Source organism: Maylandia zebra, linkage group LG7, assembly GCF_041146795.1.
Source record: "Maylandia zebra isolate NMK-2024a linkage group LG7, Mzebra_GT3a, whole genome shotgun sequence".
NCBI lineage: Eukaryota > Metazoa > Chordata > Actinopteri > Cichliformes > Cichlidae > Maylandia > Maylandia zebra.
The window spans coordinates 69,019,870-69,046,358 of record NC_135173.1 but is presented as its reverse complement, the minus strand read 5'-3'; the positions used below and the strand labels follow the sequence as shown (position 1 = coordinate 69,046,358).

The following is a 26,489-nucleotide window of genomic DNA, read 5'->3' as shown; positions in this document are numbered from 1 at the left end:
GTCAGTGAGGGCACTAATGACTGTCAGAGGCACATTTGCAACGTAAACACTGTCACTAAGTAGAAAACCAGCGGAGTGATACACCTGCTGTTGTCGGGCCTGCAGGTTTGTCCCTGTGCTCTTTTGTCTTTTGGTGGACAAACTTGTTTTTTACTGGCACACATCATTTGTGGGGCATCTTATTGCCACACCTGATTGTTCTCTCATTTTAGTTTTAGTAATATTTTTAAATGGTTGTAGAAAATGAAACAAACGGTGTATTGGCTGCATTTTTAGATAAATAGTTGTTTATGTTTATAAAATGTACGTTTTATATTTGCATTTCAAGTTATAAACATTTACCCAACATGTCTGTGTTGGACATAAACAACGTAAACTCAAAGGAGTCACAAATGTCCGGTTGTATTTCAGACCTCAGGGTTCATCCAACAAATCATGAAAAATGAGGTTTACATGTTTGTTCATGACGGTGCAGATTTCTGACATTTTGTGTAATTTAAGCTGCAACAATGTGACTGTTTTCTAACAAAAACAGTGAAACTTAAGTTAGACTTGTGTTTGTAAATGAAGCGCCCCATGTTGTGTAGCTTTCTAGTGTTTATACTTATTGGGCTACATATTTATTTATCATACAGGCTATACAGTACATAGCATCAAAACTCACATGTTTTATGTAACTAAAGTGTGTAATCATGTGGGCTACAGACAATAATTAAGTTATCGACTATATTTATATGAAAAACGTGCATACTTACTGCATTTGAATCATGTAACCACATGTAACCACCTGCATGAGTGTTTGGGGGGAAAAGGCTTTGATTTTGCCACCCCATTTGATTTCTTTGCCACCCTAAGAAAATTTCTCTAGATCCGCCCCTGGGCTGCACATCAGAGCTCGATTAGCAGGGCTGGAGAAGCAGCTCGGCGCTCGGTTCTTTCTGCCTCTGTTTAGCGTGGCGTTAGCTCGGTGTGCAGCACCGAGGGTCCTCCGGTTCGGTTAGCCGCATTCTCTTGGATTAAAGATGGCGAGTGAGTCGGTGAAGCTGTCCAAAAACCTGCTGCGGATGAAGGTGAGTGAAGCTGCGCGTGCTAACGGACACGCGAGAGCAGCTAGCAGCCGATAGCTAGCAGAACGTTAGCTTTGTAATGCGCCGGCGCATAACTCCACTCAGAAATCTGATGATTTAAGGTTTTCTGCTTCACATGAAGTTTTAAATCTCACACAGAAGCTAAATTTTATTACCTGATGTCAAGTGTGACCTGGAGAGTAAATCGGCGTTCAGCAGAGTTAATAACAGGCTGTAAATGTAATTTATTAATAAATAATGTGTGTATGAGTATGAGACACTAAAGAGAAGCTCTGACTTTAAAATGATCTGTCACGTGATGCGAATCTGAACCGGTGTGGATGCTCAGGTATTTGTTTTACGTCACTAATAATGGGAACAACGGCTGAAATTCATGCTTTAAAAACTGTATCAGAACCGGATATGACATCCAGGGGGCGGTTACAACCTACAGGGTGCTGGTTTGTTTCCTGGGGAGGCTGAACCAACGTGGAGAAGATGTTTCTGGGGCCTGATGCCTTGACCAATCAGAATGAAACCCTCTCAGCTGATTTTCACCTTTACTTTAAAAATCTGGTCTGCAGATGTGGAAGATTTCACACTGAGAAAAACAGCTGTGGTTCTCTGCAGGGAGACCTCAGCCAATCACAGCTGAGTGCAGTAAATCATTCATGAGCGCAGGTGTGGTTAAAACCTCACAGAAACGTCAGCTGAAGGTGACGTGTGTGTGTCCACAGTTCATGCAGAGACGTCTGGATGCAGAGACGAAGAAGCAGCTGGAGGAGGACGAGCGGAGGATCATCAGTGATGAGCACTGGTACCTGGACCTACCCGAGCTCAAGGCTAAAGAGTACGTATGAGCGTCATTCAGGCTCCGCCCACTTTAGTTCAAGCAAAATGTATAATTCAATTAAATTTTATTTATATAGCGCCAAATTACAACAACAGTCGCCTCAAGGTGCGTTATATTGTACAGTAGATCCTACAATAATACATACGAGCCTATGTGCAAGCACTTTGGCGACAGTGGGAAGGAAAAACTTCCTTTTAACAGGAAGAAACCTCCAGTAGAACCAGGCTCAGGGAGGGGCGGGGCCATCTGCTGTGATTGGTTGGGGTGAGAGAAGGAAGACAGGATAAAGACATGCTGTGGAAGAGAGACAGAGGTTAATAACAGATATGATTCAATGCAGAGAGGTCTGTTAACACATAGTGAGTGAGAAAGATGACTGGAAAGGAAAAACTCAATGCATCATGGGAATCCCCCGGCAGTCTACGTCTATTGCAGCATAACTAAGGGAGGATTCAGGGTCACCTGGTCCAGCCCTAACTATATGCTTTAGCAAAAAGGAAAGTTTGAAGCCTAATCTTGAAAGTAGAGATAGTGTCTGTCTCCTGAATCCAAACTGGAAGCTGGTTCCACAGAAGAGGGGCCTGAAAACTGAAGGCTCTGCCTCCCATTCTACTTTAAATACTCTAGGAGTATAACAGCCTCGCCGCACCGTCGTTAAAGGACTTTCTTCATGCAGCTGCTTAATGTGCAGTTTTCTGAATGGAGTCTAGTTTGAAGTCTGAACACAGTGAAGTGTGATTTAAGTACTTAGGGGTCAGAGGTCATGTGATCATGGAGGCGGATGATGTTATTCTGGAGGTGTTCTTAATACTGTGGCGTCTCTGCTCCTGCAGGAACCTGATCATCGAGGAGAGGAGTTTCGTTCCCTGCGAGGATCTGAAGTATGGCCGACTCTCCTTCAGAGGCTTCAATCCTGAAGTCGAGGTGTGTGTCATTTCACGCCCACTTCCTGTTTTTATTTTGACCCCTGACCTCGCGGAGTGTCAGATTACCTGACTGCTGTGTTTGGGAGGACACAGAGCTAAGAAACATCAGTTTGTTCTTCGTTTTTTTAACAATAATCAGCCTCGATTTAAACCAGCAGGGACTGTCTGACTGAAGGTTACCATGGAAACGACCAGCTGTTTTATTCATGTTTAAATATTGCTGTAAGATCTCAGCTGTACAACTGCAGCAGAAGCATCCCAGTACGACCCTGCCTCTGTCACCTGGAGGCTTCAGGTGTGTCCTACCCCCTGACTCCTCACCCTGGGTCCTCTGTCCTACCCCCTGACTCCTGACCCCAGGACGACGAGTCTCTCTGAGTGTTTGCTCTGCAGCATTTAAACTGGAACCGTCCTGTGTGTCCCTGCAGAAGCTGATGGCTCTGATGAACCCCAGAGAGGAAGAGGAGGAGGAAGAGGAGGACCTGAGCCGGATGCAAACAGATGTCACAGATGAAGAAATGGCTCTGAGGTACGAACTGTTTCCCTCTGATGCTGAAGCGCTGCGTGTTCCTACTGTAGCTCATTACAGACACACACACACACAGTGCGTGAGGCGAGGCTCTCATCTGCTGTTTTTCTCGGCAGGTACGAGAGTTTAGTTGGAAGCATGAAGAAGAAGTTTGCAACGAAGCGAGAGCGAGTGGCGCAGGAGGCGGACGAGGAGAACCACGAGGCGGCGAAGAGAGCATTCGTGAAGCCTCAGGACTGAAGACGCTCGCGCTCCAGATGTTTTTAGACGTGAGGCTGGCGTGGAGCAGCAGCTGTGTGGATGTTATACATCCTGCTTTTATTCCACGAGGAGGACACGAGCAGCCTCAGAGCTCCTGAGAGCTGCATGTTTATTCCCTGTTTGTTTTTTAACTCTGTATGTGACTCACCTGAGGGGTGTTTAAAGCCACGCCTCCTCCACTTGTTTGCTCGTCATGAGGAGGTGAAGGTTAGTTCAGACCTCTGAAGAAGTAAAACACAGACTGTAAATAAAAGATGGAGGATGTGTTTATTTCAGAGTGTCTCGTTTAAGCTCGAGTGTTGAAGCTCCGCCGCCTGACAGTTGGTGTGTTTAAAAACGGGTCGAACATGGCGGCGGTCAATGAACGTACAACGGTCTGGGCCGGGTTGCCAGCAGAGCGTGACATACGGCATTCGCCACGGGAGACGGATCCTCGGCTGACTGCCGTGACATCCGGGCCAGAACACCGCGTAGATGTCTCCTCCGCCCGAGCCATGGAGGAGAAGGTGGCAAGAAGCTCGTCTCCGCGGCGAGTGGCGGCCCCCTCGTTCCCAAAGGTGACTGAGAGGAAACCAGTTAGAGATGACGGCTTAGAAACGTAAAGTGTTAACAAATATAAATGTAAATATATGGAAATAATTAGAAAACTTCAAACTGAAAATAATTTCAGAGTCACATGAAGTTTGGATAAATTAAAATTTCAAAATAAAAGTAAAATTGTACCTTTGAGTTATTGATGTTTTAACTTTCAGTTATTTATTTCAGAATAAATTCAACCCTGATCAAAAAGCTCAGGATAATGTGTAATTCAGATATTTCCACTTAAACGAACATCTTTAATAAGAATACGAGCCTGTTTGTAATCGGATGGCAGCAACACGACAGCTCCATGTTCCCACTGTGCAGCCTGTCCTCTTAACTACAGTCTGTTCGAGGTGGTGTCCTGCAGGTCTTAGACATGTCCCTGATCCAGCACAGCTGATTTAAACGGCCTCATCAGCATGTGTTGAAGTTCTGCAGAGGCCTGGTAATTAGAGCAGGGCGATATGACCAAAAATATCACGATATACATTTGAAAATTTGCAATAACGATATAACTGATGATATAATTGACAAAATACTTTACTCCACTTTATTAGTGCAAAAAAACCCTTGAGGGTAAACTGAGTGCCAGTTGGAGCGCAGCCATCAGAAATCTGATCGCTTCCTGCTCGTCCAGTCTGAGCGGGCTGGCGCTCACTGAAGCACAAACGATGCATTTGTGCACGGAGGTCGGAGCAGGCATGCGGCTGTTTTTAATCAATGTTTGCTCCACACAAACGTTAAACTCCTAGCAGGCTTTAAAGAGTTCATTCAATATTAGGGCTTTAAAATAAGAGCACCTTTGCTTGATCCAGATCAAAATCATCCTACTTTATCTTAAACGTCTTAATAACAACTGTTCAACTTCAGGAAGTCAAGACTCAGCACCCTTCATCGCTTCCACACCTGCAGTTCCCCTGATGTCCACTAGAGGCTCTGCAGTGAGTCATGTTAAAATAAACATGCTCGCCGGCTGACGCAGGAACTGAACGCCTGTACACGCTGTGTCATAACTCACCTGTTTGAACTGGGATCAGGTGCTTTTGTTCCACCAGAAAAGGTTTAAAACGGTCGTTTGGCTGTGAGTCACCACGCTCTGTCACAGAAGAGTTTAAATTTGCTTTGCATAGGTACTGCTGACCTCTGATTGGATGATAAGTTCAGAGCAGGTGTGTAAAATCAGCACCAGTGAGCATTACAGGTGTGCGTTACCTGTTGCTCATGTGTCACCAGCACGGCCTTGTTGTGCAGCGCCAACAGCATTTCCCTCGTCCCGCCCCAAACATCAGCGCGAGGCTTCAGCTCAGCACCCCCCCGTCGTCCAGCGAGGCCAGTCCAACATCACACCTGATCAGTAATCAGTAATTACCTGACTGCTGAAGCAGACTTCTCCTTTAAACAAGCTCACTGATTGGACAGAAGCATTTCCTGTGACCTCACAATGAAACCAAACACAGCATTGGCGACAAACAGGCTTTTATTTTGAAAGTCACAGTTGACTGGGCATGGTCACCTACACAAACGTGTACGTTTTCAGGACTCGTCTACACGTGAAGACTCTTAGCACACAGATAACAGACAGGAAGTGCTCACAGCGTACGACAAGACAAACATCATTCAGCCAATGAGGATGGAGGATGAGGTCGGCTAACGCGGGCTCAACGTTCAGGCGAAGTTCTTCTTCAGGAAGTTGATGAGGCCGTTGGTGGACGAGTCGTGGGAGGTCACCTCCGAGTCGTACTTCAGCTCCGGCTCGATCTTCTTGGCGAGCTGCTTCCCGAGCTCCACCCTGTGGCGGAAAGAGGCGGGTCAGCAACACAACTTTACACAGCAACGCTGGTTGGTCAACAACAATTATTTTGTAAGGGAAACGTACGGAAGACCGCTGGTACCAATGAGGCAAGTTTGACTAAATCCGGTCTTTAATTCTGACGTCACTAGCCGTGTCTGGGCCTAAACTCCGCTGCAGGTCCATATATCAAACGATCACTATGGCATTACTGAGAGTTGAAAAACTGTCTAAAGTCTTTCATCTTTAATAAAATGATCAGTGTTCTGCTCTACCAGGTGTAACAATTGAGTTTAACATCCAGGCATCCATGAAAACGGAATTTATGACATTTAACGGAGTTAGAAGTTAGCAGGAAGTTAGCTCGCTAGCTTCTATCTAAATACAATATAGCATGTCCTGACTGCGGGGTTTTGGAAACAAATTCAAACGTACAGCTCTGTTATCACTTCCAACATAAATGAAGACAGAAAACTAAACAGCAGTGACGTTTGTAGGGTTACTGAAGTTGGGCTAGCTGCTATATAATGATGTGCTACGTGACCGCTAGTGACACAGCTATGTTAGCATAATATAAACAAGCTAACTTTTTTTCCACTCGATAAAAGTTAACGTGAGTGTTCTCGGTGGTCAGGAACAAATGTAATCGCATGGCAGAATGCTGTAAAAGGACCAAACTTCAGCCAGGAGAACAACTGAGATAATCCATCCACAATACGAGGTTAGTCATTCATATACTGCTGCATGGGCTGGGCTGTAGTTACATCCTAAGGTTTTAAAAACTGAGCTTAAATAAATGATTAGTGGTAATAAAAGGGGGAGGTCAACAGTGATCACTGACTGTTTTAGGAGCTTTTGAGATCAAATAGAAGAAAATACAAAACATTAAACATGTTAACAACACAAAAGCCATATTAAACGCAGACTACTTTAGACCCGGAAGTAGGATTCGTCACGTCATCACTGAACAACTGGATATATAATAATAAAAGGCGCCTTTAAAGACCCTCAAGGTTACCTGACATAAGCACAAAATGAAAACATGTAAAACTAGACTAAGACGGAGTCACGATGAAGAGTAAGCAGTTCTGAATACATGTTTTAAGACGTGATAAAATAAATACAGTGAAAATTCATTGTTTTAATTTAAATACAAAAAACCCAACAACTTTAACCCTTTAAGACCTACCATAGAACCAAGTCCGCCAGAGCTTATATTATATTTTTACATGCTGTGGAGCCATTTTCGGGAGCATTTCAAGTTGCTATACATCAATACAACAATTATAGCCCAGATTTTAATAATATGTCTGCATTAAGTGCATAGTAATTACATAAATTGCAAAAAAAGTGCAATAAACTACAAAAAAATTGAAAATCGTTTTTGCTTTTTTAACATATATTTGTAGTTAGAGAAATTTAAGAGGTTTATCCCTCAAAACTGCAAATACAAAAAAGGTGCACAAACTAGTTTCCCACCACAGGAAATTTATTTTGAGTGTCTTCATAGTTTTATTTTTGAAATACACCAATTTTCATATACTGCAGGAAAAACGAAAATAAATATTATAATGCAAATTTGCAAAAAAGCAGCATATGCATCAAAATAAACTATTTCCAGCAGTGCAATATGAGTCCTAAGCATCCCAGAAACGACACAGAAAGTCATAAAGTCAAACATAACTTTTAAAAACACCAGTATAGGCTCATGAGGCCCTGATGGTAAAAAAAAAAAAAAAAACAAAAAAAAAAAAACTACATTTCCGCGAAAATGACGTCACTTCCGGTTTCGGGCAGGACATGGCGGACATGCAAAAGTTCGCGCTGATGGACGTAGGAAGTGTTATGAACAGCTGATCGGATCGGCAAAGCGTGTTTCTGGAATATTATGTTTTTGTTGCTGCAAGTGCTTTTTATGCAGTTTTTGCAAAGCTATATGTGGAAGGAAACTGTGACCGAGGACAAGCTGATGGCATCAGATGTAAGTACAACTCCTCCGGTTTCATATGCAAAAAAAAATAAAAAATATTGTGCTAGCTTACGTGGTTGCAGTGCTGCCGGGATTTTTTATTTTATTTATTTATTTAACCAGGAATGTCCCGTTGAGATCAAAGACCTCTTTTTCAAGGGAGTCCTGGCCAAGAGGCAGCACATTTCAAGACAAATACATACGAACAAACAAAGTTAAAATTACACAAAACAATTACACATTATTGAGGCAGCCTGTAGGCCTTTGAGTTTAGTTTTAAAAACATTTAAAGACAACAATTCAGTTAGTTTCCAGTCTTTCTGTAACATGTTCCATGAAAAAGGCGCAGAGTGGACAAAGGCTTTCTTACCCAGCTCTGTGCGGACAAGGGGAACAGACAACAGCAGCTGATCATTTGAGCGCAAGGAGTAAGAACCACTATTTGTCCTTGTGACCAAAGTACAAATATAAGGAGGCAGCAATCCAAGCATAGCTTTGTAAATAAAAGTGTACCAATGCCCCTGTCTTCTAATAATTTAAAAATAGTTGCGCAAAACAGAGCGTGCCCGCTCCGACCGGCTCTAAAGGGTTAAGTTATTTAAAAAAGGGAACGTATGGAGGTCTATTAGTGGCAGCAAAGTGACCGTTCAAGATCGTTAAAAATTTTTTTAAAAATGAATATGTTTAATTGTAAAATAAAACCCAAACGTGGAAGCTTAATCTACCTTAAACCCGAGTTTAGCCCCGCCCAGGTGTGACTCACCCCCACTGGTCGTAGCTGTTGATGTCCCACATGACGCCCTGGACGAAAATCTTGTGCTCGTACATGGCTGAAAGAACAACACAGCTGTGTCAGACTCCTCCACCTGAGACGTTATTGGTGCAACTGAAGTTTACAGTAACCGGAGATCACCTGCAGTGACTCCGCCCACAGCAGCACGTTTGATTAAAAAGCCAGTACTCACCGACCAGAGCTCCCAGTATGAACGGGGTGAGCTTCTTGAAAACGATCGAGTTGCTCGGCTTGTTCCCCAGAAACACCTGCAGAGAAAAACATCATTTAAACGCTGGAACGTCGACACGCTGTACAGTCACCTGACTGTTTCTACTCTGATGGTCACACACAGGTGTGTCCAGGTGTGCGCTCTTACCTTGTGCGGCAGCAGCTTCTCCAGAGCATCTCCCGACATGCCGGCGGCCTCCAGCTCTTTCCGGGCCTCGTCCGGAGTCTTTCCCTTCATCAGCGCTTCGGTCTGAGCCAGGAAGTTTGCCACCAGGATCTGCATGAAGCACACAACACCCGTGAGGCGTTACATCATCCAGGTGTGCTCTCGGTTCCTCCAGCTAATCAGTTCAGCCTGGCTAAGGTAACGTTAAATGTCCAGACCTTGTGGTGGAGGTTGTTTCTGATTGGATGCTGAGACTGAGCAGGAATGAGGAAGTCAGCAGGAATCATACGAGTGCCTGAGGAAGGACAAGCAGTCTGTTAACTCTGGGTATTGATCACAGGCTGTTCAGACGCACGAGGCGGCGAGCTCCAATCAGATCAGACCAAAGAAGCTTCACCTTGGTGGATGAGCTGGTAGAAGGCGTGCTGCCCATTGGTCCCCGGCTCGCCCCACACGATTGGTCCAGTGTGGTAGTTGACGCGGGCGCCATCTTTGGTGATGTACTTCCCATTGGACTCCATGTCGCCCTGAAGACCAAACAGACGGGTCATCAGCGCCGACATTCATCACGAACACGAAACTCCACCCCCACGCCGCAGTCTGATGTAATGTAAGGTTTCTGTGGTGTCCTGCGCGTTACGTGACGCAGGCGTCACACCTGCAGACCCGCCTCCCTGCGTCACTGACCTGCTGGAAGTAGGCGGCGAAGCGGTGCATGTACTGGTCGTAGGGCAGCATGGCGTGGGTCTCTGCCTGGAAGAAGTTGATGTACCAGACGCCAAGCATGGCGAGTAGCACGGGGGCGTTTTGCTCCAGGGGGGCACTGCGGAAATGGTTGTCCTGGGAGGAGGGGGGAGGAGAGTTTAGGTTCATGCTCCTGCTGTCAGGCTGCACACGCTCTGCTGACTGCAGGTGAGATGTTCACCTGCAGTCAGCAGAGCGTGTGCAAGTATTGTGCACAGAGCGCGTGCAGAAACAAAGGGCGCCATTCTCTCGCCTTTCACATTCGAGCCCGAGTTGTGAAAGTGTCCTGTTCAGTAACTTGACGGGAAGCGTGGAAACATTTCAGAGTGACGCAACGATCAAATAACACGTGTTGAAATCCATTTTTGTCCCGCGGACGAACGTGAAGTAACTCGCTCGCAAGAAAGCAGAAGAGACGGCGGCGTACCATCCAGTGAGCTCCGGAGAGAAGCTGCTCGAAGTTCTCAAAGCCTGAAACACAAAACAAACCAGAGTTTATCAATCAGGCTCTCAGAAGGAGGGACATCAACTCAGTCGTGCACATATCAACAGGCTGAAGCTCAGCTCGCTGCAGAGCAGCTTTGCTTGATTCTCAGTCCAGAATAATCCTTCTTTCCTCTGACAGGACGACGCCATCACTGACTGATAACTTTGCCCCGGCGACAGCAGAGTCACAGACGTACCCACGTGCAGAGCGATGGACAGACCGATGGCCGACCACAGCGAGTAGCGACCTCCGACCCACTGAGGACAAGCAAACATGACATCACACAGTCACTCCACCAATCAGAGCACAGGCAGGGCAGCAGATCGTCAAAATAAAAGCAGTGACAGGAAGCAGCGAGCTCGCACTGAGCCGCTTTCTGTCAGTTTGTTTTCAGCAGAAGGATGGCAGCGTTAACCGAGGTCACGACAGGAGCGACCTCACGAGAAACACGAAGGAACTCCGACTACGGTAAAAATGACGAGCTCCTTAAATCTGAAGAAAAGCGATGAATTTAACTGTGAAGGAGCCAGAATCAACACAAACGAATATTATTAAATAAATAACGAGGGTCGACTCAAAAACCTGTTACCCAGGTTACACGTCACCAGCCCGCCGCTGAAAACCATCCGAGTCACATGCATTCATAGTGACATCATCCTCCTCATCATCGTAACAGGCGCACTTACGTCCCAGAACTCGAACATGTTCGCCGTGTCGATGCCGAAGTCCTTCACCTTAGCCTGAAGGAGGCGGAGACAGAGAGGCTGCAGATGATCTGATTAGAGCAGCGTGTGTGTGTCTGCCTGTGTGTGTGTCTGCGTGTGTGTGTGTGTGTCTGCGTGTGTGACTCACTGAGTTGGTGGACAGAGCCACAAAGTGTTTGGCCACAGCAGATTTCTGTGGAGGATGAGAGGAGAGAAGCTCGTGAGCGTGATGGAGAGATCACCACCCGACCCCCTGACCCCTGACCCCGTCTGCCTCCATTTTAAAGCGACTGTGTGTTTTAGAGCAGCTGCGTCAGGCTCGGGTCTACTCACGTCGGCGGCGGTCTGCAAGAACCAGTCTTTGGCGGACTCGGCGTTGGTGATGGTCTCCTGGGTGGTGAAGGTCTGAGGAGGTCAGAGTGAGGAACGGAGAGTTAGCAAACAGTAACTCAAACCAATAGTCTCTCGAAACTGAAAGCAACCGACTGAGCACGCTCAGACCCAGGAGTTAGGCGTGTGTGACCTTGGAGGCAATGATGAACAGGGTGGTCTCGGGGTTCAGCTTGGCGAGCGTCTTGGCCAGGTGAGTCCCGTCGATGTTGGAAACGAACCAAACGTCCGGTCCTCCCGCCGAGTACGGCTTCAGAGCCTCCGTCACCATCAGAGGGCCCTGAACGCACCACAACACAGTGAGTCACATGACTGCTGACGCGCGTGCGAGAGCTCAGCGGTCACTCACCAGGTCGGAGCCTCCGATGCCGATGTTCACCACGTCAGTGATGCTCTTCCCGCTGAAGCCTTTCCAGTCACCACTGCGAACTTTCTGTAAACGCACGACACAAAGGTCACGACCTCCAGGCGTCACACGCATTGACACACGCTCACAGACACACACTCACCTGGCAGAACGCCTTCATCTTGTCGAGCACCCTGTTGACCTCGGGCATCACGTCTTCGCCGTCGACGAGGATCGGCGTGCTGGAGCGGTTCCTCAGAGCGACGTGGAGCACGGCCCGGCCCTGTGAGTGCATGCGGTAACAACAACGGGGTTAGCAGCGACCCCCTCACACAAACGCACGCGCTGATGTCGGAGTCACCTCCGAGTCTGAGGGCCACCTCACACTGGGATATATCACCATGGCAACAGATGCTGTGACCCTACCCTGCTCCCAGGTTAGAGATCAGCAGGTGTGACATCACCATACTGATCAATCAGATCTGTGGAATCCCCCGATCAGGTCAGGATCCATCAGCACGTTCAAACAGGCTGAACTTTATTGATACAGGAGCCATTTACAGTGTTTGGTAAAATTATAACAGCTTCCTGTGATCGATGACGTCACCACACAGCCTGATTTAAGTGATACAAACGTGTTTGCGTAAATATTTAAGATTTGTGATCCATCGTGTTGATCAGGAGCTGCTCAATCAGCCGCTGCTGAGCAATACATTGACCTTCAGTGTGTGTCAGCAGCTCTGAGTCTGCGCGGTGTCAGGTGGAGGATGAAGAGCGTCTCTGAAACCAACAAAATAAAGCCATCGTGGTGCGTTTGAGTGTCAGTTGGAATTTAGATGCGTACAGGTCGAGCCTGCGCAGGTGTACTTTAACGCGAGTGCACACACACACCTGAATCATTTATTCGCTCTACAAACCTTTGCTCGATCGACCTGATAAACACCTTCGTGGGGTTAATGATGGATAAGTGAAGCTAGAGGAAAGCGGTCACGTGACCTTCGTTCCCCTTTTAGTTTCTACGTGGACGTGTGAGGAGGCGTTACCTCGGTGAAGTTGATCTTCTCTCCAGAAAACATCCTCTTCCGCGCCTCCTCCAGCCCCCGAGACTTGGCCTGCACACAGGAAACACACGGGCAGCAATCAGGTGACTTCAGGAAGCTCATTTCACCACCAGGAAGCGGTGACATGTCGACACGGCGCCCGCCACTGGTGCCGTGGCGCAACGCTTCTCTTTCCAAATAAAGTGTGGAAACCTTCCTGTTTCACTGGAGCTCTGAGCAGATAAGGCACGCCTCCTCCGCTCACCTTTAGCTGAACCTGCTGCTACAGGTGAGCTCCAGCTGCCTTTCAAAATCAAAGACCGAGTGTGTTCTCACCAGGGCCAGGAGCATGGCCAAGACGTCCTGGTTGATCAGGTTCTTGGAATAATCGATCAGGATGTCGCCATCATCCGTCTGCAGGGTGGTGCTGTGAGCAGAGCCAAAGACCTTTATTTACACCCAGTTTCACAGACACGCACAGAGCAGCCAAACACAGGACCTGAACAACAACAGAGCAACCGCCTGAGGGTGATGACCGCAGCATCACCCTCAACAGTCTGTCTGCGGATGCGTCACAGCGCACGTACCCGCGGGCAGAACCGGTGCCCGGTTGGCCCACCCCCGGCTCCTGTGCTTCATTACCGCCCGCATCCCGCCCTGACATCGGGCGAGCCCGGCGGGGGGGCTCGCCCGATGTCAGGGCGGGATGCGGGCGGTAATGAAGCACAGGAGCCGGGGGTGGGACAACCGGAACACCTGAAACTTCCTTCAGGTTTTCTGCTTCCATTAACGGACAGACGCGCCACAGGCAACCTGTCGCTCCCGTGACAGTCTGCAACGTAAACGTCAGTATGAGGTCAACCCCACACCTGAGACCCACCTGCGAGGGCCTGGTGGTGTGTTGGTGAACGCTTAGTAAGCACGTGCGCAGGTTCGGCACAAACAGGAAATCTCTGCAGACTGTCCGATAATGGAAGCAGTCGTTTTAGCAAGCAGCTAACAGTAACCCATATCGGTAGAGGAGGGAGCCACCGGGTGTCGGGCCTCTGGTCTGCAGGTTTCGGGCTCAGTACCCGGGCGGGGGGCGATGATGACGAAGAGAGTACGGGGTGGGGGGGGCTTACAGCGGAAACGCGCGGAGCGGATCGGTGACCTTGTCGGTCACCTGCGGTCACAGTCCGAGAAGGAGAATCGATAACCGGGCGGAGCGCTGAGGACCTCCAACCACGGGGATACGTCCTCCGGCTGTCCTCACCTGAACCGGCCGAAACGCTCCGGGTCGGACTCGAACAGGGCCCTCATGTTGAGGCTCGCGCCGTTTGCCTCGTGCCACTGCTTCAGCTTCTGGAAGTTTGCGTCGGCGGTCAGAGCCATGATGGCGGCTGCTCGGTGCTCGATGTGGACAAATTGAAGACGCTCCCCGGTGAGACTCGACCCTCCGCAGCCGGTACTGGACTGAATGTGGTGGGGAGTCAGGGAGGAGCACCGCGAGGAAAGAGCCGCTCCCAACCAATCACAGCATAGAACCCACCACCCGAGCTCCGCCCACAGACCCGACCCGTCACGTCCTCAAAGGCAGCGGGACTGAAGTATGGAAGCCGATTAGTGACGATGTTGCGTCGATATTGCGACAAGGCAGATCTACGGGGCTGGCATGGGCTGGCATGTGCCACCCTAAAATGCTCTCTTGCCACCCCTAGTCCCATCCTAGCTTTGCATATGACACTGTTGTTTATTAAAATAAGCTTTGTATCTTGTTCTATTTAATCTGAAACACCCCTAAAATAGTCAGTGATCACTGTCGGTCTCTCTCCGTTTTCATCATCACTGTTTATTTTAAAGCTCAGTGTTTAAACCCTTACCATGTAGCTGCAGCCCAGCCCATGCAGCAGTATATGAATGACTAACCTCGTATTGTGGATGGATTATCTCAGTTGTTCTCCTGGCTGAAGTTTGGTCTGTTTACAGCATCCTGCCATGCGACTGCATTTGTCTCTAACCATGAGGAACCCTCACGTTAACTTTTATCGAGAGGAAAAAAAGTTAGCGTTCATCCTCCAGCTTCACTGTTTATGTTATGCTAACATCTTTTATTTATTGTAGCCACTGAATTACTTGCTATTACTGTCATAAATTCAAACATCAAAGGATTAGACATAAATAACCACAAATTAATAATAAGTCAGCTTGCCGATGATACAACAGTCTTTCTAAAAAATAAAGAACAAATTCCATTGGCCTTAGATACAATAAAGATCTTTTCTGATGCTTCTGGACTACGGCTGAACCTGGACAAATGTGAACTCATGAGTATCCACAATTGTTCTCACTCTTCTTTGTACAATATACCTGTCAAAAATGAAATCAAATATCTTGGAATCTGGATAACTAAATGCATGGCTGATAGTGAAGAAAAGAATATTCAGAATACAACTGACAAATGCAAAAAAACTCTGAACCATTGGCTACAGAGAGATTTAACGTTGTTCGGCAGGATAATGTTGACCAAGGTTGAATCTTTGTCCAGATGAATCTGTCCAGCTTGTTCCCTAGCCATCCCACCAAGAATTATAAAAGACATCAATAAGGTGAATTTTAATTTCATATGGAAAAATAAACATCATTATGTTAGTAACAGGGACTTGATAAAAGATTATGAAGAGGGGGGTTTAAAAGCAATCGATTTTGAAATAATGAATGGCATTTTAAAGATTAATTGGCTCCGATCTTTCTTGAAAAATGATAATGAGATCTGGTGCTTGATACCATCTCTTATTTTCAACAAAGTTGGGGGGATCCAATTCCTTTTAGTGTGTGATTTTGAAATTTGTAAACTACCCATAAAACGTTCCAAATTTCATCAACAAGTTTTGTTAAATTGGAAATTAATGTTTAAACATAACTTTAGTCCCCACAACGTTCCACTGTGGAACAATAGGGTGATATTGAATCAGGGGAAATCTATGTTTGTGGAAGAATGGATGACAAAACAAATTTGGTCTGTGACACATATAATGGATGAAAATGGAGATATACTTGAATTAAACAGGCTTAATGAGAAATATGACATGAGTTGCTCATCCGAGCTCTATAAAAAGGTCTCACAGAATATCCCAACAGTCCTTGTAAATACGGTAAAGAACAATTTTTCAAATATACCGACTCCAAATTTACATAAAATTAAACTAGATGGTCTTGACTTGGTTAATGAAAAATGCAATATTCAGTTTTTGAGGAGGTATTTGGTTAACACCTTATATCCAGGTAGGACAAAACATTCACTCAGCTTTAAAGATTATAACAAATCTGAGATCTCGTTGATCAGAACCAAATATTTAACATTTCCAATTCCATCTACCTACCTATGTATAGATAGGTAGGAGGATGTAGACATATATTTATATAAATAAGTTCTTCTTTTCCCTGAGTACTATTGTCACGTTTGTGTGGGAAGAAATGGTAATTTTCTAAGGTCATCACAAAAAATGTCCCATGTCGACCAACAACAAGGAGAAAAATTAAAGGTAAAATACAAACGTAAAATCTAACTGTAGTCAAAAGTGTCCAATTATATTTTGGACTCAGAGGGGTAACCCAACAAATCCTGAAAAATTAGGTTTGAATTTTGGTGACCAGTGTTTTCATCACACTGCAGGTTTCTGACACTTTGTGTGAATTTAAGCAACAAAAAACAAAACCAACTGAAGTTACACCCGTGTTTGTAACTGAAAAACCTGATGTGTAGTTTTGTGGATTTTATACTCACTGGGCTGCATAGTTATGTATTATAGGGGCTACAGTCAAACTGCAGCCTGTCCCGGCTGCCACAGGGTGACAGGTGGGGAAACAAGCGTTCACATTCACGCCTATGGACAGCTTACAATGTCCAGTGAACCCCACCCTCCTACCTGCATGTGTTTGGACTGTGGCGGAGAGCCAGAGTACTCGGAGAGAACACACTCATGTAGAGAACATCCACACAGAGAGACCCCACCCACATGGCGGCGTTAAGCTCGGGAACTTCTTGCTGTGAGGCAACAGGCATGCCACCATGCTACCCTTATTTAATAAAAATCATATAAATATGTTTTAAAGTGTCTCCTTTGGCAGATGTAACAGCTGAACACAGCCGCTGCATTCTGTCTACAACAGAAGTCTAATCTTCTCCCAGCTCTGTTCTAGGATGCCCTCTGGACCCAGTGGAGGTGGTGAGTGACAGGAGAACGGCGGCTAAGCTGTCATCCCTGATGGACAACATCTCCCACCCCATGCAGCAGACTGTGACAGCACTGAGCAGCTCCTTCAGTGGGAGACTGCGGCACCCACGGTGTGGGACGGAGAGATTTCGCAGGTCTTTCCTCCCCACTGCTGTCAGACTCCATAATAAAGACTTTAACTGATCAAGCACACACATCCACACATGTGCAATAACACTAAGTGCAATAATCCTTTCTGTCATCGTTGTATTTTTACTCAGTTGTATATAGCATTCGTATTCTATTTTTATCTTATTGTATATTTTTATTCTATTTTATTCTACTGTATATAGTATATTATTTTATTCTATTCTGTACAGTTGTGTACTGTATTTATTCTTATTGTATTCTAATTTTTGCGTCATAACTTTTGCACTGTCCACTTCCTGCTGTGACAAAACAAATTTCCCACGTGTGGGACTAATAAAGGTTATCTTATCTTATCTTATCTGTGGACTTTGTAGCTGCTTTGCTTTCACTCTTCTGTCCAGTTCATCCCAAACCAGCTCGATGGGGTTTCAGTCTGGAGACTGTGCTGGACCTCCACGTTTACAACCTTACTGTCTCGTTCTTCGTTCCTGAGGTGGTTCTGCCACGGCTCGGACTTATGTTTGGATCATTATCTTGCTGTAGGATGAAGCCCTCACAGACTAGATGCACACCAGAGGGTCCTGCGGTAGCTGTTTTGGTTCAGGGAGCCCCTCACTCTGTACCAGTCACTGACCCTGCATCCAGCAAACAGCCCCAGACCATCACACTTCCTCCTCCGTGTTTGACAGTTGATGCCACTCACTGTGGAACCGTCCTTTCACCCACTCAACGGCGTACAAAGATCCTGTGTGATGAACTAAAGGACCTGCAGCTTGAAGTCTTCTCACAGCTGAAACTGGACTCACTACGACCACTATGAAGCTGCTTTCCTGTGAGCCGCCATCACACAGCTGTTCACTCTCAGGAACGTGTCCTCTGATTCGGTCGTGTCTTTGTCTGCAGACCTCTTCCTGTCAGTTTGTTTCTGAGCCTTTGGATGCTGAAGGAAACCTCAACTTTCTTTGCAGTTTCTCTTTAAGACATTTATAAGTGTTATGATGGTCTGTCCCGGCCATCTACAGCGTACATTGTTTCAATGTCTCCAAACAGAGTTTGTTTCCCCTGCGCTGGGAGCACACGCTGGGCTCTCCAAATCATTGATAAACAGTATCCCACGTTTTTGATTTTGAGTTCACAAATACTTCTTATAACAACCAACTACTCCTGAAACTTTGGAGGTTTTAGGTCTCTGTACAGTAAAGTTACAGGAGGATACAAATAATTATCAGGCAAAATGTCCTTGATTGTTCCAATAATCCCGTCCGATACCACGTGAGAACAATAAATGCATCATTTTCTGTTGCAACCCTCACACTCAAAGGTAATGTAACAACACTCATTTTTCACAACACTAAAACATCACTCCTTCCATGTCTAATGTCTGTGATGGGGGCGGAGTAAACTGGATCCTCACGCCGTGCCCAGTGAATGCTCGCGACACAGGGGAACACGTTCTGTCGGTGATACCTGCCTCGGTACAACACTGGTCACGTCACGGCTTATTCCCCGATTCAAATCACAGCCACAGTGTCCCAAAGTTGTTTGTTTTTAAACCGATTTTGCACAGACATTTTTTTGATGTATTGATATCAGTGTTGAATATTCTTACAGTGAAAATACCCCAACTATATGTAAAATAATGCCGGCCACTTGGTTATGGCGTTCCATGTACGCCCTGCCTGCTAGCATCGTGCACCCTGCTGTTATGTGCTGGATTGTCTCATCGTTACGCAGCCTGGGGTCTTGCCTGCTGTGATAGACCCCGGCCTCCATGGATCTGTGCTCAGAGCTCGTTCCTGTGCTGCTGTGATTAGTGCCTCTGTGCTCCTTTCAGTCCAGCCACAGAGAGGATCGATCGCTTCAAACGCACCATCAGAGCGGTTCAGGCGCCGCTCTGCGTTCGTTTCACGTTCAGTCTGAGCTGCTGCAGCTTTTAGAAGAACACACCTGACTCGACGACCTGGGCTCAGCATGGAAAACCTGTCCACGCGTCTCTGCACTCAAAGACCTGGAATTATCATCAGACCCGGGTGGAGACGCAGCTCACCTGAGGGAATGCTGAGGCAAGAGCAGGCGAAGACCCCGATGAGCGCCGAGCAGCGGCGCGCACCGATGACCTGGAGCACCTGTGGCGGCTCGCGATGACCCCGCACCAGCCTGTAACCCCGCGACACAGATCAATCACCTTTACACCAAAGTGTTGACGATGACCTCTGACCTCCAGCAGACACAATGAGCAGGCGGACACAATCAGTGACTTCAATTTATTTTGCTCGTGTCATCATTAAAAACACAATTATTTTCAACAAGTTTGATTTTTAAACACGTGTCAAAGTGCAGCTCCAACACCTACGGAGGCCCATCACGGCCAAATATAAACTCCAGTCCATCCAGCCATTACTCTGCACCTTTACTGGCCCTGATGAGCTTCCGTACTGGCCTTTAAATCAAGTCCTGTGACACATCGAGTCCAAAATCTCTCGCTTCCTGTTCAAGTCTCTCTGTGATTGGACGGCGGGGGCATCGACCTGTTGTCAATCACAGCAGCGAGAATCAAACTGAGAGGATGCGTTCACCGCCAAGGAAACCCTGAACGCATCCTGAGGTCACACTGCACGTGCCTGGCTGTGAGGGGGCGGAGTCAGGACTCACGTTAGTAAGAACCCGCCAAGAGTTTGAATATTGCTAACCTACGATGCTACAGCGAGCTCGTGCTTGTTCTACTTGACATCACTTCCTGCAGCGGCTACGGGCTCACGCGTTAGGGTAACCGTAACGCAGAGTTATTTAGTGTACGAACGAGTTAACGATGAGGAAAGTGCAAAACGCACTCTACTACGGAAGACTTTAAATGCCTAAATCAAGAAAAAGCTTCAGTTTTGTCTGCAGACGCTTTTAATGTGTCAGTGTGATTTCAATCATCTGTACGTGTCTTTAGGACTCTCACAGCTGACAGCAAACATCGAATATCACGCCTGATTTAGTTCATTTGTTTTTAATGTGTCAGAATTAAAATATTTCTAGCACTTCCTGTTGCTGCAGGTTTCATTTCTCACTCTTTATAAAGTTTATTTGACATCTTAGTTCCTGAACTATCACTGAACACGCTCAAGGAACATGAAGTGAACCATCTACAAGTTATTTTCTAAACGGTGGCATTTTAAACCTTCCATATGGTAAGTATGGAATTCTAATGAATCTGTGGGAACGGATTAATTTAAGCATTAAACGTCCTCCGTACTTCCCGCAGCACCTCCAACTGAAACAAACTATGAGGAAAAACAAAGTGGCGACAGAAAGGTGAACTTTGACCTTTCGGTTAGTGTGTGACCCGGGAAGAAAAAAAGAAAAAGAAACGCCAGTGACGTGTGCACGTCGGCGGCTACGCTAACGTGAGACCGCGACACCGAGGGAGAAAACACCAAACCCTATTCCACAACCAAAGGAAACGTGGGAAAGAAACAGCGGGTCACGACGCGTGAGGGCGAGCGGGTCGGCAACGAAGAAGAACGCAGGAAGTCTACGCAGCAGTAGAAAAATACACATTACAAAAGGTGAGAGCGAGCGGGCAGCCATTTTGGCGATGAAGTTAGAGGAAAGTAAGTGCCCGTAAAGCTACGTCAGCAGGCATTGGTCGGACAAGTCGTCACAGACGGCATGACAGAAACGCCTCGCTGCTGCCTGCGAGGATTTCTCGCCGCTGCCGCTGACAGACATGGAAGGTTACGCTGCATCAAGCATCGACACCGGTGCTGGTGACAAATACACAACTTCATTATTTTCAACAAAACAGCAACAACTACTCGTCTTCCTCTGAAGAAGCTCCGCCTCTGTGCCGACGACTCCTCCCACCGTTACTACGACGCCACTTTGTCGTCCTTCTGCAAGAAAAACAGGAACAAACGCCAACGTTAGCACCGAGAGGCGACGGACTTTAAGGTCAGAAGGACGCGGCGGAACTCCAGCTCCTACTTCCTCAAGTCATGTGTTGGTCTGACAGGAGCCCTCTAACCCCGCCCCCTGAGCCTTCACTGTCTCGAAGTTAAAACACAATAACGTGACCTCACCCGGTACGCCGACAGGTCGGCGAACTCCCGGCCGGCCTGGTTTCCTCTGTATCCTCCCCTGTAGCCGCCACCGCCTCCCTGCGGTGGCCCAAAGGAGCCCCGGCTGGCCGGGCGACCCCGCCCACCGCGATAACCTGTGCCGCCGCGGCCACGGTAGCCCTGGCGACCTCGGCTCTGACGCAGAGGGATGCCGAAGGTTTCAGCGTTCATCCGCCGCTCCTCCGCCCACGTTTGCCTCCGCTCCCTGCAAGAGAAACAAGCGGCGGTGAGCGAGAGACGCGGCACGCTACACACAGGAAGTGGTCGGGGCTATGGTTAAAGCGACTCACCTCGGGAACCCCGACCCTCCGGACCGCTCGCTCGTCTTCCTGCCGGACAGAAAACATTTCCATTGTTAGTGACCGCGCCCCCTTCAGTGTACAGAAGCCACGCCCACACTGACAGCACTCGTACCTCGTGTCATCGCAGGAGATGTTGTCGAAGAACGACTTGGACTTGTCGTAGTAGCAGTTGGGCCCGAGCGGGTCGCACTCGTCGTCGGCGTTGCTCTCGCTATTCTGAGTCTCCACGCCAGAGTCGCCTTTATCCTCGCCGTTGAGTGCCTTCTCGTCTGCGAGGCGAACAACAGAAACGGGACACGCTCAGACGAACGTTACGCTTAACGCTGCATTTCGGCCCACCGTCGGTGACCTCACCTCGGAGCTTCAGCTTGCTCTGGAACTCGCGCTCCAGCTCCTCCTTGTTGAACTGCGCGTTGGCGCTCTCGAAGTCAAAGTCCTTCTCGAACTTCATTGGGCCGTCCCGGCGCACATTGAAGCGTCCTCTGCCGCGGTGACCGCCTCCTCTGCCGCGTCTGTTAGACGGAGCACCCGCGGCAGCTGAAGAATAGAGGGAGGACGAGGAGGACATTAGTTACCGTGGTAACTAGAGGGGGAGACACGAGGACGTGAACTGAGGCACATCCACGATGACGGACGACCTCGCAGCACTTCGAGGTAATGTCACATGTTAGCAATCACACATGCAGGTAACAGGAAGTCAGGTGACACTCAACTGACTTCCAGTTACCTGATAGGACACCGTGAGGATGGACGTCACGCTCCGATTGGCTCATACTGTAAACACAGAGCGGTATGTGTGGTGCCGACGCCGCATCTACAGCCTCACCTCTCCTCGTGTCCACGCTCTCCTGCGAGTGCTGCGCCTTCTGGCTGCTCTGTCCTGAGGAGGCTGTGCGGCCATGGGCGGGGCTTCGGCGTCCCAGGCCAGGAGCCGGTGCAGTAGTGGTGGTGGCTGAGGGGGCGGCGCTGGCTGCCTGATCCAGGACCGGACTCTTCCTCAGAGGGTCCAGGTTACCTGGGCTGGTTCGACCTGCAGAACCGGGGAAAGGTCACAGTTAGTGCGGCGCTACTCGATCATCAATGATCACGCCGAGAGAAACTCATATCAGAGAAACTGAGCAGGGCGTGTAGGTGTTCCTCACTTCCTGCTTCAGCACTGCAGGAGGACAGGAAGTGACTCATACAACTCTTCAGCATCACACGGTGATGAAGCAGCGCAGGAATTTGTGTTGACCTTTGAAGTCATTTAACACAAAGTAAAGATTGCACAATAAAGCAAAAACATTAAAAGGCGAACTGCGATGGGTCCATGACACGATCACGTGAAACAAACATTTGCAGTAACAGTAAAGGCGAAATTCTCGCTGCGTCTCTGCTGCAATCGGGATTTCTTATAACAACTGGCGAGCAGACACAACGCGCTGCGAGCGGCAGCTTCAACATCGCAGCTGACTTTTAATCCTCTGGACCGCGTGGAGGTCATGTGGAGCAGGAAATGAAGGCCTTGATGGCTCAGTCACGCCAACGCCACAAACCACCCCTGCTCGCTTCCTGTGGCATGAGTTATGTGGCACAAGGGTCACAGACAGACCCTCAACTAGGGCTGGGCCATATTATACCGTTCACAGTAATACCGGTATAATGTTAGGCAACGATAGGAAAATGAAATATCGCGATAGAATGGGAGTAAAACACGCATGCGCAGTGCCTTTGTTTTCATACGCACATGGCCGATTGTTGAGTGAAACAAATGAACCAGAACTGGTTTGTAAAAACTAACCCAACTTCAGTGATGTGGAACTGGTTTGGTGTTTGTCCGTCAGATACACAACAAAGCACATTTTTTTGCAGAACATGCAAGCGGCCGTCGTTATTGTCGTATTTGTCGGACTAAGATGCTCTTAAATCTGGGAGTAATCTGGGTCCTAAACTCCGTATGCTTCAGGTCAAACAACACTGCAGCATCACTGAGAGTTAAAACCTGTCTAAATTCTTTCATCTTTAATAAAACGATCAGCATTGCTGCTTTACCAGGTGTAACTATAAAGTTTAACTTCCAGGCATCCATGAAAACAAAAGTTATTACATTTAACGGAGTTAGAAGTTAGCAGGAAGCTAGCGGAAGTTAGCTCGCTAGTTTCGCTAGTTACCTAAGCATGATATAGCATGTTCTGACTGAGAGATTTCTGAAAAAAATCAAACGTACAGCTCTGCTATCACTTCCAACATAAATGAAGACAGGAAACTAAACAGCAGTGACGTTTGTAGGGTTACTGAAGTTGGGCTAGCTGGTATATAATGATGTGCTACGTGATCGCTAGCGACACAGCTATGTTAGCATAACATAAACAGTGAAGCTGGAGGACGAACACTAACACTTTTCCACTTATAAAAGTTAACGTGAAGGTTCCTGATGGTTAGGGACAAATGCAATCGCATGGCAGGATGCTGTAAACGGACCAATCTTCAGTCAGGAGAACAACTGAGATAATCCATCCACAATACGAGGTTAGTCATTAATACACTGCAACAACATGGGAATAGAGCAGCTGCCAGAGAATTCAACATTAATGAATCAATGGTACAGAAGTGGAGGAAGCAAGAAGAATGAGTTTAATAAAGTTTGATTTATCTGACTGCTTTGTTTCACTTAATGTGCCTTATAATCCCGTGCACCTTATGGTCCGAAAAATACGTACTGCACACTGCAGTTTAATGTTGCAAAGCACCTCTTTTTAACTTCAGTGGATATTATACATGGTTATGCTCAGGATATGTCAGCCCATTTCTACTGGAAATGCCTTTTGGTTAAACTTTCAGCAAGGAATTTGCATTTGCACTGTTACATTTTTATAAAGCTTTAATGTACATAAAAACCAGCTTCTTGTTTAAGTGAAAATAAATGGAAGGTTGTCTTTTTGTGCTAGTAATGTTGTGGAGTTGTATTTTGTCTCGCATCAATTATATCGTCAGTTATATCGTTATCGCAAATTTTCAAATATATATCGTGATAAATATTTTTGGCCATATCGCCCTGATCTACCCTCAACCCTTGGATTTCATGCCCGGCGAGAACCCCACCCCCCCTGCTTACCTGCAGCACCAAGCTGCGGCGACACCAACGGGCTGCTGTTGAACTGGCTGTAGGCGGGGACCGGAGCTCGGCTGAAGAGGCCGTAGGAACCGGCTGACTGGAATGGGGTTGGCGCCGTGGCGGACGAGGAGCTGGAGCTCATAGATGACTGCAGGAGGAGGAAGAAAGGTTAAAGGTCACATCAGCTCCTCGTTTCATTTCTCGCAGAAAACTGAAACAGGAAGCCTAATTTGTCCCTTTCACAGTAAAGGTCCTGTGATAGCAGAGGGGTCAGATTAAAATAAAGCTCTCTCACACATAGCTCAGCTTACAGGAAGTGGCGGAAATAATATTTCAACATAAGATAGACTGGAAGTGGATCGGTCAGGACCCTCAGGTCAGAGGGGCCAAGTCCAATCAGACAGCCCACAGGCCAAACACGACCTTGCCTCCTCAGGACGGGCGTACCTGGACGATGGCAGGGTCCTGGGGCAGCGAGCAGGTGGGTTTGGGTGGCTCGCACACGGTCAGGTCCTTGATGTCGCTGCCTCTGAAGATGATGTACTCAAACGTGTCATCCCGAGGCGGAATTGGCCGGTCGGTGGGCCGGTCTTCAGTGCCGAACGAACGAACTGTCAGAGGAGGAAACAAAGTGCTGCTAGAATCACAGGTCAAAGGGGAAACAGGGTTCAAACCACCCCTCTTAAATTCACCCTAATGGAGCACCAAATGCTAATTAGAGCAGAACAGTAGTCTAGGTGATGCCCCTACTACAGAGAGGAGAGCATTGGGTGACCTAGTTATTGATCGTCAGGCACCTAATGGCGGTCAGAGGAGCTGTGGTCTGAGCTGGGAGGAGACCGGACACAACTCCTCTCAGATCACCCGGAATACCTGCAGAGGGCTCTGGGAAATCTAAGGAAACACATATACATACAGCCCTCACTCTGGTGTGTGTTGTTTTGGTTTTTTTTGTTCCTGCTCTGTCACAGGTCACGTGACACCGTGCTTCACTCGCACAACATAACGCTTGGACATAGCACCACAAAACCACGCGATCCACTATACTACTTGTCCCGGCTCCGCCTGCACCGGTCTGTGACGTGCACTCAGTGACGTCAGAGAGTGCGGCGAGCAGGTGAGGCTGACCGGAAACGAGCATGGTGTCGGCTTCCTCTACTGGCTAGCGTTAGCCGGTTAGGTGAATCACCTGTTACTCTATCTGCGCACAGAGAGCTGGTGTGAGCCGTCACAGCAGTTTAGCCTCCCTTTATCCGCTTGAACCCGAATAAGTCGGTGCAGTTTCATGCTAGCTCGGCAGAACACGCTTTTTGTGACGAATGTTAGCATGATAGTGTTAGCCAATGGGTTTAGTTTAGCGTGCTAAGCTCGGCTAAAACTGCTAATCACCGTTGTTTACGCCCGCGCAGCCGCAACTCAGCAACACAAACAAAGCTTAAACCGAGCAAGAGCATAGCCGCGAGCCCTCCACTCACGCGGCAGTGCTACCTTTAGCCAGCGCCACTGTCGAGTTCTCGGTGTCGATGGTGTAGAGGATGCCTTCGTAGCGGATCTCGGCCTTGGAGATCAGGCTGATCTTGCTGCCGAGGTAGGGGGTCCCGCCGCTCATGGTGCTGTCCGTGACTGGGAGCTTCTGGCAGAGAAACGGACAGGCGCCTTGTGTGAAGTACACGCGAAACAGAAACGATCCTTCGGGGGGTCTGTGTGTGTTGACTCTACTGCGCTCCGCGGCTACAACATGGCTACCTGCTCCTCCATCTGAGGCTCTGAGCGCGGGGGCTAACG

At 47.7% G+C, this 26,489-nt stretch overlaps 3 protein-coding genes and 1 long non-coding RNA gene across 4 annotated transcripts; 1 reads left to right on the top strand and 3 right to left on the bottom strand.

Annotated features, from left to right (window-relative positions):
• The first annotated feature begins 864 nt into the window (after nt 1-864).
• Nucleotides 865-3,911, top strand: mphosph6 (M-phase phosphoprotein 6). The gene is made up of 5 exons (XM_004571534.6): nt 865-1,070; nt 1,805-1,917; nt 2,754-2,844; nt 3,275-3,375; nt 3,492-3,911. Exons 1-5 carry the CDS (start codon nt 1,023-1,025, stop codon nt 3,613-3,615), a joined length of 477 nt encoding a protein of 158 aa, XP_004571591.1. The 5' UTR covers nt 865-1,022; the 3' UTR covers nt 3,616-3,911.
• Nucleotides 3,912-4,050: 139 nt separating this feature from the next.
• Nucleotides 4,051-5,355, bottom strand: LOC143419598 (uncharacterized). Its single transcript, XR_013099617.1, has 3 exons — nt 5,237-5,355; nt 4,490-4,660; nt 4,051-4,197 (listed from the first exon to the last, which is right to left on the bottom strand). It is a non-coding gene; the product is annotated as an uncharacterized LOC143419598 (long non-coding RNA).
• Nucleotides 5,356-5,677: 322 nt separating this feature from the next.
• gpia (glucose-6-phosphate isomerase a) lies at nt 5,678-14,355 on the bottom strand. The gene is made up of 18 exons (XM_004571532.4): nt 14,112-14,355; nt 13,193-13,283; nt 12,860-12,928; nt 11,980-12,099; nt 11,820-11,903; nt 11,604-11,750; nt 11,414-11,485; nt 11,229-11,273; nt 11,063-11,116; nt 10,573-10,633; nt 10,317-10,360; nt 9,833-9,985; nt 9,543-9,672; nt 9,364-9,440; nt 9,128-9,256; nt 8,942-9,017; nt 8,740-8,806; nt 5,678-6,007 (listed from the first exon to the last, which is right to left on the bottom strand). Exons 1-18 carry the CDS (start codon nt 14,228-14,230, stop codon nt 5,884-5,886), a joined length of 1,662 nt encoding a protein of 553 aa, XP_004571589.1. The 5' UTR covers nt 14,231-14,355; the 3' UTR covers nt 5,678-5,883.
• Nucleotides 14,356-19,451: 5,096 nt separating this feature from the next.
• On the bottom strand, nt 19,452-26,329 carry lsm14aa (LSM14A mRNA processing body assembly factor a). Its single transcript, XM_004571527.5, has 9 exons — nt 26,193-26,329; nt 25,152-25,315; nt 24,705-24,852; nt 22,437-22,640; nt 21,965-22,147; nt 21,723-21,879; nt 21,599-21,637; nt 21,270-21,513; nt 19,452-21,083 (listed from the first exon to the last, which is right to left on the bottom strand). The coding sequence occupies exons 1-9, from the start codon at nt 26,311-26,313 to the stop codon at nt 21,060-21,062; spliced, it is 1,284 nt and encodes a 427-aa protein (XP_004571584.3). The 5' UTR covers nt 26,314-26,329; the 3' UTR covers nt 19,452-21,059.
• Between the last annotated feature and the right edge of the window lie 160 nt (nt 26,330-26,489).

What these genes read in the sequence shown, in the direction of transcription:
- mphosph6 (XM_004571534.6), top strand. Translation starts at nt 1,023, where the DNA reads ATGGCGAGTGAGTCGGTGAAGCTGTCCAAAAACCTGCTGCGGATGAAG. An exon ending in AAAACCTGCTGCGGATGAAG is followed by an intron (nt 1,071 to 1,804) that starts GTGAGTGAAGCT and finishes GTGTGTCCACAG; the next exon opens with TTCATGCAGAGACGTCTGGA. An exon ending in CCCGAGCTCAAGGCTAAAGA is followed by an intron (nt 1,918 to 2,753) that starts GTACGTATGAGC and finishes CTGCTCCTGCAG; the next exon opens with GAACCTGATCATCGAGGAGA.
- lsm14aa (XM_004571527.5), bottom strand. Translation starts at nt 26,313, where the DNA reads ATGAGCGGCGGGACCCCCTACCTCGGCAGCAAGATCAGCCTGATCTCC. An exon ending in AGGACCCTGCCATCGTCCAG is followed by an intron (nt 24,853 to 25,151) that starts GTACGCCCGTCC and finishes CTCCTCCTGCAG; the next exon opens with TCATCTATGAGCTCCAGCTC. An exon ending in GCCGCAGCTTGGTGCTGCAG is followed by an intron (nt 22,641 to 24,704) that starts GTAAGCAGGGGG and finishes CCGGTTCTGCAG; the next exon opens with GTCGAACCAGCCCAGGTAAC.
- gpia (XM_004571532.4), bottom strand. Translation starts at nt 14,230, where the DNA reads ATGGCTCTGACCGCCGACGCAAACTTCCAGAAGCTGAAGCAGTGGCAC. An exon ending in CATACTGGGAGCTCTGGTCG is followed by an intron (nt 8,807 to 8,941) that starts GTGAGTACTGGC and finishes TTGTTCTTTCAG; the next exon opens with CCATGTACGAGCACAAGATT. An exon ending in AACAGCTACGACCAGTGGGG is followed by an intron (nt 6,008 to 8,739) that starts GTGAGTCACACC and finishes TTTCCGCCACAG; the next exon opens with GGTGGAGCTCGGGAAGCAGC.